We start from the raw sequence: 17790 nt of genomic DNA, 5'->3' as shown, positions 1-17790 counted from the left end.
TAGAAAATAAAATGTTAATTTCAAAGCTTGTAAAAAGACAAAAAAAAAAAAGGGAAATTGAGTCTGGCAATTGAATCTTTAAATCTCTTCTCCCCATGAGAACACAGAAGTATGGGGCAGGGTGCTGAAAAGGATCCCAGAGACCCTGTTACAAAGCAAGAATTAATGAAAACAGAACTTGACCTTATGACTTCAGTGTTTTATATGTCTGTGCAGAATTGTGCACAATTTCTTTTAAATGATCACAGTTTGCTAACATACAAACATAGTGGAAAATAGACAGGTTTATTGCCAGTAAAACCAAGCTATGATTTATAGCTTCCACTCAGAAAACTACTGCTTCTGCCTGGAACACACTGACTACCAGTGACAGAAATATGGCAATATTTGTCATATTTCTGCTAAGAACAGTCCAGGAATTGCTAGCTATGCCTTATATTGTGATGTATTTATTTATTTGTTTATTTATTAGGAGCAATGAAGAACTGGAGAACCTGTGAAGCATTAGTTTCCAACAAAACAAGATGAGCTCATTATTTCTCAACTTCTAAAGAAAGTTAGCTTCTACAGGTACAAATTTATCATCAGCTGAGAAGAGCCCTGAAGAAAACTATGGTACGCTCAGTGTAGTTTCTGAGATAAATCTCAGCTTATGATTTACTCTTATTGAGGACACAGGTAAGTTTTATATCATGAAGAATCTGAGAATTTTCTTCTCTCTAAGATAGTATCATGAATGTATTTCATTCCAAAAATTATTTGTCTCTATCCCTCCAAGGAAATATGTTGATTTTTATGAACAAACTTAGCAAGGCAAAATATCATCTCTGTGATTTGAGGCTTGCTTTGGTTTTTTTAGGTGTAAACAGATGGGTTTTGGAGGTTCAATATTAATGAAACTATTTTAATACAGTATTAATAAATCCAGAGACTTTTGATTTCCCAAAAGGCATCTAGCTTGAATCAGAAGATTTCAGTATTCTGTACAGGTATAGAAAGCAGAGGGAAATGGTAAGTTTTGGACCAAGGTATTATAAACATACGTGACATAATTGCATTCAGGACTTGCCACTAATTATGCTAGTTATATAGTGTAACTATCTTATCCTAAAATTATTCCCAATTTCCCTTCCTGTGATATCCACAAAAAAAAATGTGGCTTCTTCCAGTGCTAGGTCTGTGCACTGGAAGATACTGAAACAGGCTGAAGAATCTCTCTAAGGTACCATGCCCTGGCTCACAATTTTTACTCTTCAAAAATGCAGAAATGCCCTATCTCTGCCAATAAATGAGGGTCTCAAACATATTCTAATTAGTTTCGTGGAGAAACTGATTAACTAAAGAAACTAATCACAAATATCCCCCATATCCCCCGTCCTCTATCACTGCTAATCTTGCTTTCCTCTTCCCCTCCCTTGCTTTAAGAGGCAGCCTTCCCCCAGCAGCTCCCCTGAATCACCTCTCGCCCTTCAGAAAAGAAACTCCCTGAGATGTCAACCTGAGAGGGATTTCTGCTTCGCTGTGAGCATGAGCGGGCAAGCTAACAGTGATTCCCCTGGCTTTGCAACTTAATGAAATCAGAAGTCAAGTCTCCTGTACAGAGTTTTTGCCTGTGATCTAACACTGTAGTGTCAGTAACTCAGGCAGTTAACCCTTCCAGTATCTCCTACGTTCAGGCTCTAGGAGTTTCAGAGATGGATCATTGACTTGGTCGAGGCCTTTGTCAGATAAGTTCTGTTCCGCTGCAGACTTTTCTCGCTATTGCTTCGCACGCACGCACGCACCTGCACACGCACATCCTGCAGCAAGGCGCGCTCTGCACCACTGGGCTATCTTTTTCACAAACACCACCCAAACACCTTTTGTCTCTTAATTAGATACAGGTGTCAGTTATGTTTTTCTTATAACATCTAGTGAAATGGGATCTACTAAAAGTGCCAGAGAACATATAAAATGATCTGCAAATGGATGGTTTCTAGGCTGTTTAGTTATTCGGCTAGTTTGCCCATAATGCTTCTGCAGGTCTGCTGGTTTAGGGTCTGTACAGGAGAAACATTTTGGCCATATCATACTTTGCTTTTTGTTTCAATTTAGCATTCTTTATTTTTATGACTCTGAAAACAAAAATGTTTTGGACATTTCCAATCTGATACCCGAAATTATAGAGCTTATTTTATTTCATTCTCTTTTTAGTTGCCAGGTAGATAACGTTATACTGTAAAAAGTAATTATGGATGTAGTTATCAAATATTTTTGAAATATTTGGACACTAGCTGTATGCTGTATAGAAAACCTCTTCATAAAGATCAATAATTCTACATTCAGAACTCTATCTGAATAATGTGCACAGAGAAAACAAAATATTCAATTAGCTCTCATGAGGGATTTCTCTATATTGGAAAAAGCAGAGGGTGCTTTGAATAACATAGTGTTCAATAATGTGATTAAAGATTATGCCATCGTATATAAACATACAGATCCTGTTGCGAAGCAAATGGAAGTCTATGGCAGGAGGAGCAGGAAAGGTTTATAGACAATCAGGATTCAAAAAGTGTGTTCCATGAAGCAGAGATAACATAGGGAGGAAAAAGTCCTCAATATATGTTATAAGAGAAACAAATAAATAACAACTACCCAATATGAAATTAGCATTTCTAGGTATATTACCTTTGCTCTGTGGTTTCTAATCCGAAATCACAAGGGGATTGACTTCTGAGGTATGGCTACTCACCATTTTCTGAAAACCAGCTACCTTTAGTATACCTAAAGAAAACACCTAAAATTATAGTAGCTCAGACTAATAGTTGATTTTTAAAACCTTGACTAGTGACCATTAGCTCATTATCCACAAAGACTTTTTTGATTTTTGTTTTACTCTTTCCTTATGCTATCTAGGCTATATGGAAATAGTATTTATAGTCACTATTCTGTTACTAAGTTACTTCAGTGAAAAAGTCTTAGAAACAATCTTCATTCTGCTATGTTTTAATTACAAACACTTTTTTTTTTTTTTTTTTTTGTTAGAAGATGTCAGTGATAAAGTCCATTTCCTTCCACCTTGAACAACGAGAGAGTTCTGACCCTTTGGGACACTCTCCTTCTTCTCAGCTCGGTGCCAGCACCTACACCTTTCACACCTTTTAGATATGGTATTGCATATTGCTGTTAGACAAAGCTTAATTCTACTGTTGTCTGGAGATCAATGGAAATTGTTTTGCTCTGAAAGAACTTCAGGATTGTGTCTGTCAGGCATACATCTTTTGTGAGATCTGAAAATGCCAACATGGAGAAGTCTTGAAGAAATCCTACCCACCAGACAGAAGAGTGAATCAATCACCAAGATTTAAATAAAATTTTTATACTTTTCAAGACCTAAATGAGGAAGCACCGAACAGCTTTTCTGTTCATGAAGATAAGCCTAGATTCATACAAGCATCCGCATATAATTTAGTTCCTGAGTATTAAAAATTTCCCTGATGTTAAAAAGGGAATTGACAAGTTCAAGGGAAAAGCCCCCCGAGGATCACTATGCTGAGACTACATACGGCTCAGGAAGACTCTGAATTACGAACGGCTGGCAATGGGAAAAGTATTGGGGGAAAACAGTACGTGTAATTGCCCTTTTATTATACTCTTTCCCAGCCATCCATACCTGTTGGAGACAAGTTATATTGCTAGCTGGACCTTTTCCTTACGTACTATGACTGACCTGAAGTTCTGAGTTCTCTTTTTTATGAATGTTTTGTACAGAAATGAGAAAGGAATGGATGACAAAAAGAAGCACAAGGGTAGAAAAGGGTTTTAAATAAAATGATGAAGGATGATAAAAAGTAGTTTATAAAACAGAAGAAAAGAAGGAAAATACTTCAAATAGCATTGATCAGCTGTGGGAAGTAAACTATGAAAGCAGACATAGACTAAAAAAAGAAATGAAAAAATACAGCATGATAAGGAAAAGTGGAGTAGAAGAATATTTTCTTTGAATTGTTAAGTATTTTACTAAGCAATGTTAATACTGAACCGGTGATAAACATTGAAAGCATGACTGATGGTGGAAAAGCATATACTGGTTTCTCAAACACTCTGGAGCCTGGGGCACTGCATGAGGTTTGCACTCCTGTTTATACCCAAGATGCAGCCCAAACATTCATCTTAAAGTGTCAAAACTATTGTTTCTGAATAAACCAAAACATGAAGCAATTACTGAAAACACTACTATTTAGAAGTGTAAGTTCACAAAGAGCTGTTGCTAAGGAGGGGCTAGCAGGTAACTTCACTGCATGAGAGGGCTGGAGTAGCGGTCAGCGCTGACTTTGTACTGAGATTTACCTTCCTCCAGCAGAAGATCTCCATAAGCACAAATATTTTGCTTGGGTGATCTCTGGAAGGGATCACAAAATATATTTACTATTTATTTGTTTCTTGAGAATACTCTCCTAATATATAAAAGCGCTGTGTAACTAATACCTCACTATTTAAATTACACGGATTTTGTCCATCCAGCTTATTTCTCCACTAATGAGTGAAACATAGAATTCTGATTTATATAAGCAGAATAAAGTTTGGGTTTTAGCCATCTTTGGGATAATGCTGGGATTTAAATTAAGTAGAAGCAGAAATTTTAAGAATTTCTGTGATGCCTCCTGTTTCATCTGAACTAGAAAACACTATGAGACAGGCATCAAAATCTAATTCAATACCTTGGTATTCTTGGTTCATCTGAAACTAGAAATGGAAATGGTTTTTAACTTTTATTTTTTAAAAAAATAAGATATTAAATAAAAATAATTTAAAAAAAATCAAGGTATTACGTAAAAGTTTAAAGAAGATGGTTAGAACTGAGTAACAACTAAATTCTTTGGTCCCTAAGATGCACTAATTCCTGTAATATAAGATCTTCACACATCATTATCAGCAGAAAATAGAGGACCTTGAGAAGTGGTAAGAGTGCATCTCATTTAGCAGTTGATCCTAGCTGAACTAAGCTAGATCCTGTGCCACTGAGGGTTGCCACTGCAGCTGCCTCCAGGCATGGGCATCAGCTAGAAGTTACTTCTGCAGCAGGCCAGGGAGTAGCTAGACCACGCTTTTTTTAAATGTTCAGGAGTATTCTTGGATCTGTAAAAACTCTCATGGCTAATAAGGGCTGACTACTTAAAAGCAAATAAAAATCTCAGCTGAATTAGAGCTGCTGGTAAAGCTTTATTACTTAGAGCTCCCAACCAGCTAAATTGTGATTGCTTGTATTTAGAACATGTTGCCTCAGGAAACCCAAAGTAATTAAAGACAAGCTAAAAAATAATAATACAGATAGAGGAAAAAGATCTGCAGCAGCAAAGCTATCCTGTGAAAGGGAGAGCATTACACAAAATTTGTGCTGCAGGTAATACTCTTTTCTTTGATCTCCGTCTTTGAATAAACATGATGAGCAAAAATCAAAGCAGGACTGTCAGTGGAGTAAGTAAACTTTCCCACCGTTTTTGTTAAAGGAAAATGTTCTCGCTCAGATATCTACAGGGCAGTGATTTTATACTCTTTGCACGTAATATTTTCAAATTTTACCATCTGAATTTTTAAGCACTTAGAAACAATTATTAGTAAAAAAAATAACACCTCTTTCTAAGTAGCTGCTCTTTGTCAGGAACAATATTTAAAAGTCAGAGATAGGTTCTTCCTCCTAAACTGCTGTGATTGATGATACACAGATTTTGTGTAGTTCTCTTGCCTCTTCACAAGCACAGATTTGGCCTACCTGGCTAGCAAGGATTATTAGGATAGGACTCTATCCAGGACAGTACAAACCCATGAAAAAACAGAACGTCAATGCACACTTAAGTAACAGCATCTAGATATCATTTTTTGTCTGGAGAGGAGATTATATATCAAGTCACAAATTCATTAGGAGATTGCCTTCCATTATCTAATTTCTAATTAAATTTTTCTTTTTTTTACACACCTGGGAAAATAGTAAGAGTGACTAAAAACTAGGGGGAGGGCAACGGATGATAGAAGAAACTGGCAGAATTGTCAGGGTGCACATACAACTCTGGAATGGTTGGTGGAGGCAAAAAATGTGTGGGGAATGTAAAAATAAGATGTTTGAAATCAGATGCCTGATTAAGTGAGGAACAAGAGGTGGATTAGTAGAATTTGTAACTGTGGAAGCATCAAGATTGAGGAGGATAGATCTAGGATGGCACATCTAATGCAATCCAAAGGTTATGAATGGAAGTATAAAGAAAAAAAATAGTAAAAATAGAATACTCTGTACTTGAATTCCAAGTAATGCATTTAAATGAGTGAAAGATCTTCTGCAGTAGAGCATGGGAGAGGGATGCTATGTGACGGGAATTAAAAAACATGAAAAAGACCTCCTGCAACCAAAGTTTGCCAACTGATGTTTTTCCAATACCAAAAAAAATGAAAAATGATTTTCCAATAATAACTAAAAGTTTGTGTATATTCAGAAAGAACTGGCTAATTCATAGAAGAAAAATCAGCTGAGAGCTATCAGAAAGCATGACCTTTAGAGCTTCAGAAAATCTCTGAAGCAGATTAACACAGATTAGGAAAGACTGGGGATGGGCGGAATTTATTATGTTCTTTCTAATACATTTCCTTGGGTATCCAGTATTTGCCATATCAGAGGACTTGCTTAGGCTGCTTTTAGGGTAATATAATTTATGCTATTCTTGCAAAAGCATAAAGAATAGACTTACAAAGAACAATGTTTCATAAAGAATTAATGTACAGATCCTTCCTATACCTCTAGAAATCACCATAAAAAATACACAGAAATTGACTGGAACATACAAGTGAGTACAGAGACAAGTTTCCTGCATTTAAGTTAAACAGGTTAACTGTCCAAGGAAAAGTCTGTTTCTTTTTCAGACAAGACAATAATGAGATAATACAGATAGAACAAGATAAACTATTATTTCTTTGTGTAAGTATTGCAGCTTGTAAGAAGTAATTCCAGGCTGATTGCCAGTTTACCATACAAAGGAATATAAATTGACTCCTGAAGATGTCTCCCCCTTCTGCAGCTGGGCAAAGAGCCTACATGACCGAGTAAGACGGTCTCATCTATTTTAGATGGTCGCGTGCAGATAAGGTATGAGTTTGTGACTTATCCAACAAACTGTAAGTAACCAATAGAACTCTAACAATTTTTCTTAAGGCTTTCCTTAAGATATACCGTATTTGTAAGACAGAGTGTGTTACAGATTAGATACTTCGAAGTACTCTACAACTGGAAAATCTCTGGAGAAAAATAAGGTGATTAGAAAACATTGCTCCATAAAAATTTCCTTATTTCTATAGTTATGATTATTTCAGGATACCTTAACATACATTTTTCCATGGAAGATTTTTCCCGTGCTCTGAATTCATGTTTGTTCATAATAAATTACCGAAGTATAAGTTCCATTAAAAGTAGAAAATTTATTTATATACATTGTTTGAATATAGACCTAGGTCTTCCAGTTAATTACAGGTACTTAAAATACATAATTTGAAAATTCCCCTTTCTCTTATCTTATATCATGCATGAAGCTGCCTAAGTAATTATTCAGGTATGGTTAACAAAGGTGATTAACATAATAAGAGTAGAACAAGCACTTGTTTATGTACATAGTTTGCAGCTCAATGAAGAATATTCCAAAATAATATTTGCCCAAGCCCGTTGGTGACATTATTCAGAAAAAATAAACAAAACTTTTGTTCAGCTTGAAACTGAGCAAATGCCACCTGCGTGAACATATATTTCATTTTAAGCCTTAATCAGCATGTTGTTAATCCTCCAAGGAGCTGCTTACTCATCACAATAAGAAAAAGCAGTTTCTTGAACAGCATGACAACTAATTCATACACAGGCTATCCTATCTGAACAGTACAGTGAGAGCTGTATAAATAGAAAGAAATGTCATTCAAGAACATTTTTATGACATCCGTATTGGCATTTATTGAACCATAATCATTCCTAGTTGGTCTTTATCAATGATGATCTACACAAAGAGTTTTCTGTTTCTTTGGTTTTCTTCCCCTCTTGACTCTTTAAAATAAGGAATGGCCAATATTCCTATCAGAATCTGTATTTGCACACATACTTAATTTTTTCTTCTGATACTGTATCATATGCTGTATTTCTTTTGCAAAGTAAACCAATGCCTTTCTCACAGAATAAACATGATACTATAAGGCATTAGAATTTAACTTTTTTTTTTTTATACCATTCAAGTCACTTAGCTTTTGCAGCAGAATTGAGCTTGTAAATTCTGTAAAGAGCCTGGCAGTGAGGTAGTTTTGCTATACTGCTGATATATTTTATGAAGAGAGCAAAGATAAAAGAACTAACCATTTCCTTTTTTAAATAATTGTGAACCATTCTGATACTCGTAAAACTCTTCCATCCCAAACTAAGGCCTTCTCTGACTGTTTTCATACAGGAGAAAACCAATGCAGTTGAATGATGGTAAATCCCTCTCAAGCATGGTTCATAAAAACATTAACAGGCCCTCCATGAGAGTAATATTCTGAGTTGCTATAATTACTAATATATTCAAATGCCAGTTATAACACAAAACTATCTTCCACAGTCCATGGGTGAATATCTTTATTCAGATACACTCAGCCAACAAATAGACAGGAACCCTTCTGATAGGTATAATGGCTCCTTTCCTTTAGGGAAAAATGCACTAGTTAAAAATTTGTCATGTGGGTCATAAATGATAAATTTGGTCTTTCTTTCCTTAGCACATTTTTCTTTCCCTTGCAAGGGAAAATGTGTCCATTTCTTTTCTACATTTTTCTGAATGAAGTAAAAGCATAGCAGTATTGCAATCATTAAAAAAAAATTACCGATTTTGTAACTGTGATGTACGTCGAAATATAAAATGCTACAATTTTCTTCTGCCCTCTGAAAAGAAAACATGTATTGTAAATATTTGTGTAATAGCATACCTTCATCAATGCATTCTGGGGTGAAAGAAATATCATCAAGAGCAAATTCTGTGGGTTGACTCAACCCCACTTCAGCTTCAAAGGCAACTCTGAAAGGACTGTTACTGGAGAGGAGCACATTTGCATACATCCATTTGTTTTCTTCATTTCTGCTAGAAGACCACATAAGAATTTCCATTCCATGTTCTTCAGCTGTGTATACCTGTTGAGAATGAAACCCAAGAGATGCAGCTGACTCCGCATTAAGCAACAGAGGAGCGCAGCTAGCTGGAGTAACATAGCCCAAGCACAACAGTGCAGCTACCTGCCTGGGTGGTACTGGCCCTCTGGATGCGGTTCAAATCCACACCTTCTTGGTGATGACCAAATGTTACTGAATACTTTTTCTAATGCTAGTTCAGCCACAAATAAAAAACTACTATGAAAACAAAATAAAATAAAATAAAGCAATCTGCTGATACAATCACTAAGTGGAAAACCTACAGACAGTTTTGGCCTGACATATAGAAGCTAATGAGTAAAGATCTAACCCCAAATTCATCTAAACATTGAAGAAAAGACTGAATAGGATCTTGAGCTATCCTTTCATCCCTGAAAGGTGACCGGTTTATAGTTGATAGACTGGGTGAAGGTTTTAGAGATATAAATAAAAGGCTTAACGTCTAGGGATTTAAGTCTGTCATCCGGTACAAGCAATTTATAATACAATGTTTCAGGCAGTCACGGTAAATTAGCTCAAGCATATTTAGTAACATCATAAATAAAAAAAATATATAAAATCATCAAATAGTGAAAGCAATAAGAATGACAATGAATGAATTCATAATTAACCAACAACTGATGAATTAATACCAAGCACAGGAAAGTCTGAAGATTATACAGGTAGTTGCTCTACCCACTCAGGTGTCCAAAATCCTTATACATTCTAAAACAGGTAAGAAATAATGAAAAAGAACTGGAGTAATGAAGGTAAGCATACTCTAACCATTTCAGATCATAACTAGTTCTTTAAGGGACTGAATAGTTTAATTATTATCCTCTCCTCATCACTTCCACCATAATCCTTCTCTTAAGACTTTAGACTAATTTTCCAGTGAGCCATGGGTTCATGTTCCCACTTGAGTGCTCCAGTTTAATGATGGAACACAAAACCTGAGACCCATAAAGTTATAAACTTAAACCTATACTAATGATCTGTGTAACTACATACCTTTACCTCTCCTAGCCAACCTGGTGGGAGAAGTAAGTTAAAAACCCAAATGGTACTGTGAACCGCGTACTTTGTAGAAGTTGGTGTACTGATTAAAATATCATTGATGCCTGAATGCTCTTGCAAGTTACTTCATTTTTGGAGGAGAGAACTGTCGGAAAACTGACACACAATAATCCAAATCAGGACCTAATTTAGTTGAGCCTGATGTTCGATTACAGGACTAACAGCACTATCCAGGGCCATGGTCTTCTTAAAAGCATGCACCTTACAGGGCTAAAAGGATGGGTGTTGAGAAAAAGTAGATGATTCAACCCATAAAAAAAAATGAAAAACTGTGTGCAATCACATTATCAGGCTCTAAGGCCTTAATAGGTTGAAACCCTTAATTAGAATAACTTTACATGTGAGGTCAGGACTATGTTACAACGCCTGTATGTGTCACTGGAATAATTCACTATTTTACCATTTATGAAATATAACAATCTCAGGGATCTAGAATTTTACAGGACATAATAATATTCATGTGGGTTTTGCTATTACTGTATCATGCAGTGGTATTTTCTACTATTTGAAGGTTAGTATTGAGATATATCTCATTGAAAAGACTCAGAGCGGCACAGATAACTCTGTTGGGGAAGGGGGAAGAATCAAAGACATTTGAAGACAATGCTAGAGTCTCTTTTAACAGGACAGTTAAAGACTGGTCCATTTTTTAAATCAGATTTTTTTCCCATTGCGTTTTTTCAGGTTGGTAGGAGAAGTTTTTCATAGTAAAAATTTCAAAGCACGCCGCTTACTCAGGCAGTTCTGTCTATGTACAGAGAAACTGCATCACGTCCATACTGAGCCTGGTCTCACGTGGAGCATGGGGTCATTCTGTGTACATACAGATCAACTCTGCAGCTCAAGCTCAGTAAAAACAGTAAATCCCTCATGAAACCCGCTGTATGTATACTGGCCAAGGGGTCTGGGGTGGCAACAAGTCAAACTGGGTCTAAAATGTAACATTTTGATGACATCAGCTTCCGTTCTTATAGATGTAAGGTAATTTTATATGCCTTATCTTTCTTTTCTTTGAGATTTAACTCATTTATCATAAACTAAGATGCAGATATGCAGATATCTGGATTATTATGGATTAGTTAACATGTTGTGTTAATTTATGTAGCTATGTCCTCAGTTAGGTTTGACTAAAGTTTAAACCTGGTGTATGGTTTCTCATAACAAGCACATAGGTAACCTGTGGAAACAGCATTTAGTGTAAATCTCTAAACTGGTACATAGGAAATCTCAGATGAGCTCCCAGCTCTGCTCCATTTCTCATGTACACTCCTGAGGAAATCCTTCAATCCCACTTTCTGACAAAGTACTCCTGAATACTTTTGCTTCACTTCTCCAAGTCTTTATCTATCTGTAACTAAGTCAGGAAAGGGTCTATATTTTTATGCATCTTCAAAAAATTTTAACTGAAATTTCTAAAAGAATAATATATAATTTAAAATATATGCTAAATCAAATGAGATTACAATGGAGTTCAGAAACATGAGAAGCCCAGGGAGTCTGTTTCTTTAGCTGGGGATGCAGATCTTATTCTCTCAGAGATTGTGCCCACAGAAAGTGAAGAAACAATTATAACATGTGATACTGCATTCTTTGCTAAGGTTATACATGTCAATGAGAGTTTGAAGCATCTTCTGGGTCAGGAAGTACATATACAAGATTTTTGCTGGTCTGTGTATACATATATGGCACATGAAAGGTAGAGCAAATTCTCATAGGTATGAGCTCCCTAGAGCCCTGGAGAGCTGCAGCTGTGTGGTGCTTCATGCCTCAGGGACCCCACACCTCCCCACACCTCCCTACACTGCATCCTGTGAATCACGTACAAGCTAGCCTGCGGGTGGAAACAATTTAACATGTGAAAGAGGAAAAAGCTAGCAAGATGAATCCCACGCTTTGGCATGTAATGAAAAAAAAAAAAAACCAAACCAAAACCAAAACCAACTCGGTAGCGAGGTCTCATTGAACAACTCTGTATCTATCAGTCTGGGGAGATTTGCTCCAGGTAATAGTGACCTAGTTGTGGGCTAAAGTCCATCATTTTAATTGAAAAGTAACAAGCATGTATTGTACTAACTAGTCACTGTATCTGTCTATTCCTCATTCTGTGCTGACGGTTGGACTTGATGATCTTAGAGGTCTTTTCCAACCTTAAAGATTCTATGATTCTATGACACCATTTCTAGATTGCACAGACAATCTAAACCAAAATGAATAGGAACCATCAGAAATAGAGCTATCACTTCATTCACTGCAGTGTGAAAAGCTCAGGAGTGACGATACCCAATACACACTTTGTGGAGATTTTAAGAAGCTTTTATGCTAGCTTCTTGGTCTTTCTCCAAGGTGCCTTTGCCAGCTGGTTCATTTGTAGTCCATATGTGAACAGCATTCTTTAGCAAACTCCATTCCTGCCTTAAAATCATGACTCAGTTCTAATTCTCCACAGCATGTCCTGTGTATTAGGAACTCCTGAATTCTTTTTTCAACTTCTGTTTCATTTTGAGGATGAGAAAAGTGCATGCACTTTTGAAGGTCATGAAGTATAAACTGCTATTTTCTACTTAGTCATCGGCTGTTACAACTCATGTGGCTTTCCTGTACCCTCCTGCTGACTTTTCAGGATAACATATTATCATCCTGATCTTGCCTGACTCTAGCAGTTGGCATGCTGGAAGGTACTATGTTCCATCTGGAAGGTTAATTAACTGACTAATAACCAAGACACCAATGCAGATCTGAAAGGCGCATAATAAGGGGTGTATTCTCCCATCATTCCCAACACATAGGCTTTCATCTCCAGCCAAGGGAGCAGGAAAATCTTCTGAAAGACAATCTGTATTTTCACTTCACTAGGCACCAGAGACTTGTGTCAGCTGAGGAAACTTCCCACTGACTCCAGTGAATAATGATACTATGTTTTCCGCTCTACATCCTTAAGATCAGGCTTTTGAACTCCTCACATTCCTTGGCAGTCATTGCGCATCTTCCTTGGGCTGATGTTACACCAGAGGCAAACTGAAATTGTTTCTCTAAAGCCCACAAATCAGATTACCAAAATTGTATCGCAATTCACTGTCACAATAGAGAAGCACTTTAAAAACATTATATACCTGTTTTCATTTCTTCAAACATGAGTTTGAAGTAATAAAAAATTTAGTCATTTTTAGTAAAATTGACCTGTCCTATAATAAAATTTACTGTACTTCAGTTCTGTTACTATCAACAAATACCATGGCAGAAAATTGATACATTAGAATTATGCTATCACATCAGGAATTAATTTTGGTTTTACTTCTCAACTGTACGACTAGCTCCTGAAGTAAACAGACAGAGACAGAGTACTGAAGCTTAATGAAAGCTGAATGTTTTCTGTCTCTCTGAGAGATGACCAATGGGATCCCCACTGGAATAAAACAGGCGTGAAAATAACCTCAATTTCTTGCTGAAACTTGTCTCCTGCTTCATTACATACAACTAAATAGTCACAAAAAATAAAGAGAAATGCATTTTTTTAATCTACATTTGCAGCATAATGCAGTAAAACTTGTTTATATTAAGAGCTATTCTTGTTCAGAGCATATTAATTGATATATTAGACTGGTCATGTATTTAGTGCTGAATAACTCACCTCTCAAAGGCTGTTACCTTATACACCTAAGGAAAGCTAGTGGGTTTGTACTTAGTCATTATGAAGCAACTTTTTTTTTCCTATTGGCTAACAGTTGGCTGATGTCCTGAAGCGTTAGTATTCAGATCTCTTTTAAATAGCATCCATTCTTTGTTAATGCAAGAGCTGCTCTAAACATTGTGTCTTTTTTTTAAAGATAATAATAATAATAGCCTATTCTTTTGGTTTGCCTGTGAACAAATTACAGAGTTTATGACAATAGAATTCTGCAATTGAAATGTGCATTGTGAATATAGAAGAGAAGCACTTCTAATTCCTTTTTCTCTATTCTCAGTGAATAGTTCTTTTTCTGGTTAAAAATAGGATTATTCCCATAACATCACATTATTTCATGTAGTTCTACCACATCTACTTCCTATACCAAGACATCTTTCATTTTTATCTTTATTTTTTACAGATTCCCTGCATGTTGTTTTAATCGCACATCTCTGTATGTTCTGCCTCTGCAGTCCTTCTTTTTTTAATTCAGACCTGACCAGATAGCTATATTTCAGATAACAGCTATAACATCAGCTTTTGTACAGATGTTATTATATTCTAACACATTCTTCAGACTTCCTATTACAGTTTGACTTTTTTCACCTTCAGTGCAACCTGAACAAAAATCTTCGCTGAGATGTTGCTTTTGAAGTTTTGGGCTGTTGGTTTCATTGTTTTTTCTTTTTTGTTCTTTTAGGGTTGTTTTTCACTTAAATGTTTACAGTTCATTTATATTCTTGATTTAATAACAGCAACAGTTGGTGCTGAAATAGATTACTAGTTTGACAGAAAAAACCCAAAACATCTATAAGGGTAAATTGGGTCTGTGATAGGATGACAATTCCTTGCTGAGTACTTCAGTCTGTTATGAATATTGTTATATGCTTCTACATAAAGAGTACATGTTGCAAAGCCATAAACAGGGAGCCTTATTTCTATGTGGGAGTAAGACATTTCTTTATGGATCTCTTTATGAAATGGAAGGTAATGAGAGTTAATTAAACTAGTCTGAAATGAAAAAAAAAAAAAAAAACCCCAAAACCAAAAAGCTCTGCTTGGCTGTCTGCCTGTTAATTCACTCACTCACACATAGGCCACACACATCTACTTATTCACTAATTCTAAGTTTTCTGTGATGCTTGAAAAACTTCAGAAGCTCCTTCAAGAAAATTTTGTCTGCACTCTTGCATACTGTAATGTCCAGGATACTTGAATTTAAACAAAAAGATAATTTCAGTATTTCGGATACCAACAGATCCAAAAAGAAATTGCTGTTTGCTTTTTACTTCAATTTAATCTGGAAGTGCTCTTGACCTTTACCTACTCTTGTTTTCTTAATCTTAATGTTCAGAGTTTGTGTATGTGGAAGGATAAATAATGTAAACTGGAAAGAATGGATCTGAAGACATGGCGGAACATTTTAAAAGCTCTGTTCAGATAATAAAATTACAAGATTGCAGACAATTCTTAAAAAATTCATCTTAAATAACTGAAGTATATTTGGGAATAATACATTAGGAGCATTTTTATTCACTGAATAGAAAGAAATGTTAAATATAAAATAATTTGAAACTTATTTAAAATCAGTTTGAAAAGCAGAAGTATCTGCTTAAGTTTATAGCAATACTCAGAGTCTCCATGAACTAGGTGCTGGAGATAAAATTGAGGTGCAAACCCCATCGTGAAAAAAATTACTTAAAAAAAAGACAGACAAAAGTTGGAATGAAAGGTAACATTATTCTTTGGCTGGATATCAGGAGAAACCTTTTCATGCTAGACAATTGGGCAGTGGCAGAGGTTGCCCAGAGAGGTTGAGTGGTCTCCGTTTATGGACATTTTCAAGACCCACCTGGGTAAATTCGTGCACCTTGTAGGGTGATCTTGTAGCTGACCCTGCTGGGAGCAGGAGGTTGGACTAGAGACCTCCTGAGGCCCTTCCAGCCTGAATTGCACTATAGTCACATGGAATTATGCTATGATTGTCCTTTACAGCGGAGAACCAGACCAAAGACAAATAGAATAAGTACAAAAAACAGTGGTCCAAACTTCCTGACCTAATTCCAGTTCCAAGACCACAAAAATATTCTCGCTCATTTTTAACATAGACAAATTTAGTTCAGGAGTTTGGTAGTATGTGCAAATTTTTATATTCTGTCACACATAGTAAAACTGACATAACCTGTATTTCCAAAATTTAACAAATTGCCACAGATAGGAGTCTTGCTCAGTCCTCTAAAAAAGGCAGTATGTAACATATTTATTTAGTGAGCCACATGAAATGATCACTGCTTGGACTTTTGCTAGGGTACTTAACAACTAAAAGTGTGCCCATTAAGGATGCTTGGGGAACAGCAAGAAGATGTTTTCATGGAAGCTTGAGCTACAATTGTTAATATGGTTAAATGCTTTATTTCCTGTTATTTTAATCAAACACTATCCATCCATGGTGACTTTAATAATGTTTAAAACTTTTATTTTAAACCACATCTTGTTTTTGTCCTAAATATTGGAAACTAACTCTATTTTATGTTAAAGGGTGAATTGTGCAGAGAACTGTGCTGATGTTCAGTAGGTTTCAGTATGGCAGTCAAACATGCAATGTTAATTCTTACATATATAGCAAAAGGACTTCAAATGGAATTTAAACTAAAACAGAATTGTTGCTTGATCTTGCTGGCAAAAATTTTGTATATAGGTGTAACTGCAACGAAGTTGTGAAGTACTGCTAATATAAGCTCTGAGATTTTGCTCATTCTAGACAGAAATACAAATACTACTAAAGCAAATATTACTATGTCACGATGTAGTAGACATGCTTTTTCTCTTACCTTTAAGAGTCCTGTTTGCCCAGAAGCAAACATCCAGAACCAGAACCGAACCCTACAGACTCCAAGGCTAGCTGGGAAGAGTTTGGTAGTAATTATTCTCGCTCTGTTTCCTTCCTTCTGAGCAGATGAGTTTACATACAAAAACCGCTGTCCTCTACCTTAACAAAAAGATAAAAAACATTTATAATTTTTCAATACTACTTGATGCTTCAGATCCTGGTATCTTTTACTGCATGCACATATAACCTACCTTGGCTGTACAGTGATCTTCCATGTTAATATTTTGTATATTTCTGGGTTTTACATACAATAGTAACGCAACCTTCCTCAGAACACAGTGTGTCTTTTTTATCCTTGCATAAATACTTGATTCATATTTGAATAACAAATTTAAAACATGTTGCAAACAAAAACACTCACAGATTCTAAGGATCAGTTGGTTGACATTGCAGGAATCAGGAGCACCTTTGCTGATAACTCTTACCCAGGAAAATTCCCTGTTGTGCAGCATGGCAGTAGGGAATGCATCAAAGCCCGGAGGCTTGTTAGTGGGCCAAGATATCTACGTTTCCTATCATTCAGCTGCTGTTGAAAAACCACAAGGTAGTATACAAGAGAATTCATCGTTCAGTTCCAAGCAGAAAAAGATGCCCCCTTCTTACACACCAAAAGAGGCCTTTCACCTAACATGACCACTTACCACCAAAAGCAAGTGGTTGAATAGACAAATCATGCTGCTGACTTGTTTGGTTTTTGTTTTTGTTTTGGTTTGGGTTTTTTTTTGTTGTTTTGGTTTGGGTTTTTTTGTGGGTTTTTTTGTATGGTTTTGGTTGTTTCATTTGGGGTTTTGGGTTTTTTTGTTTGTTTGTTGTTGTTTTTTAAATTAATTGGCAGATTGACAATTTCCTCATAAATCCAAAAGAAGTAACACCTGAAGATCAGAGCTAAGTCAGTAGTTGTTTTGGAGTAGCTGAACTACTCCAAAGAAAGTTTCAACTCCATGGCTCAATTCTTGTTCATGATGTAAAAGACTGAATTCCTGTTCATAAAAACCAGAT

General features: G+C 36.0%; 1 protein-coding gene across 1 annotated transcript in view; it reads right to left on the bottom strand.

Annotated features, from left to right (window-relative positions):
• MALRD1 (MAM and LDL receptor class A domain containing 1) overlaps positions 1 to 17790 on the bottom strand; it is a 280047-nt gene that overhangs the window by 65459 nt on the left and 196798 nt on the right. Inside the window, exons 31-32 of the mRNA XM_054818588.1 lie at positions 16733 to 16890; positions 8962 to 9163 (exon numbers count right to left, since the gene is read on the bottom strand). Coding sequence (XP_054674563.1) covers positions 8962 to 9163; positions 16733 to 16890 — 360 coding nt within the window. The remainder of the gene's footprint in view (positions 1 to 8961; positions 9164 to 16732; positions 16891 to 17790) is intronic.

The sequence above is a fragment of the Grus americana genome, chromosome 2 (genome assembly GCF_028858705.1).
Source record: "Grus americana isolate bGruAme1 chromosome 2, bGruAme1.mat, whole genome shotgun sequence".
Classification (NCBI taxonomy): domain Eukaryota; kingdom Metazoa; phylum Chordata; class Aves; order Gruiformes; family Gruidae; genus Grus; species Grus americana.
This window is presented reverse-complemented; position numbering and strand designations above follow the sequence as displayed.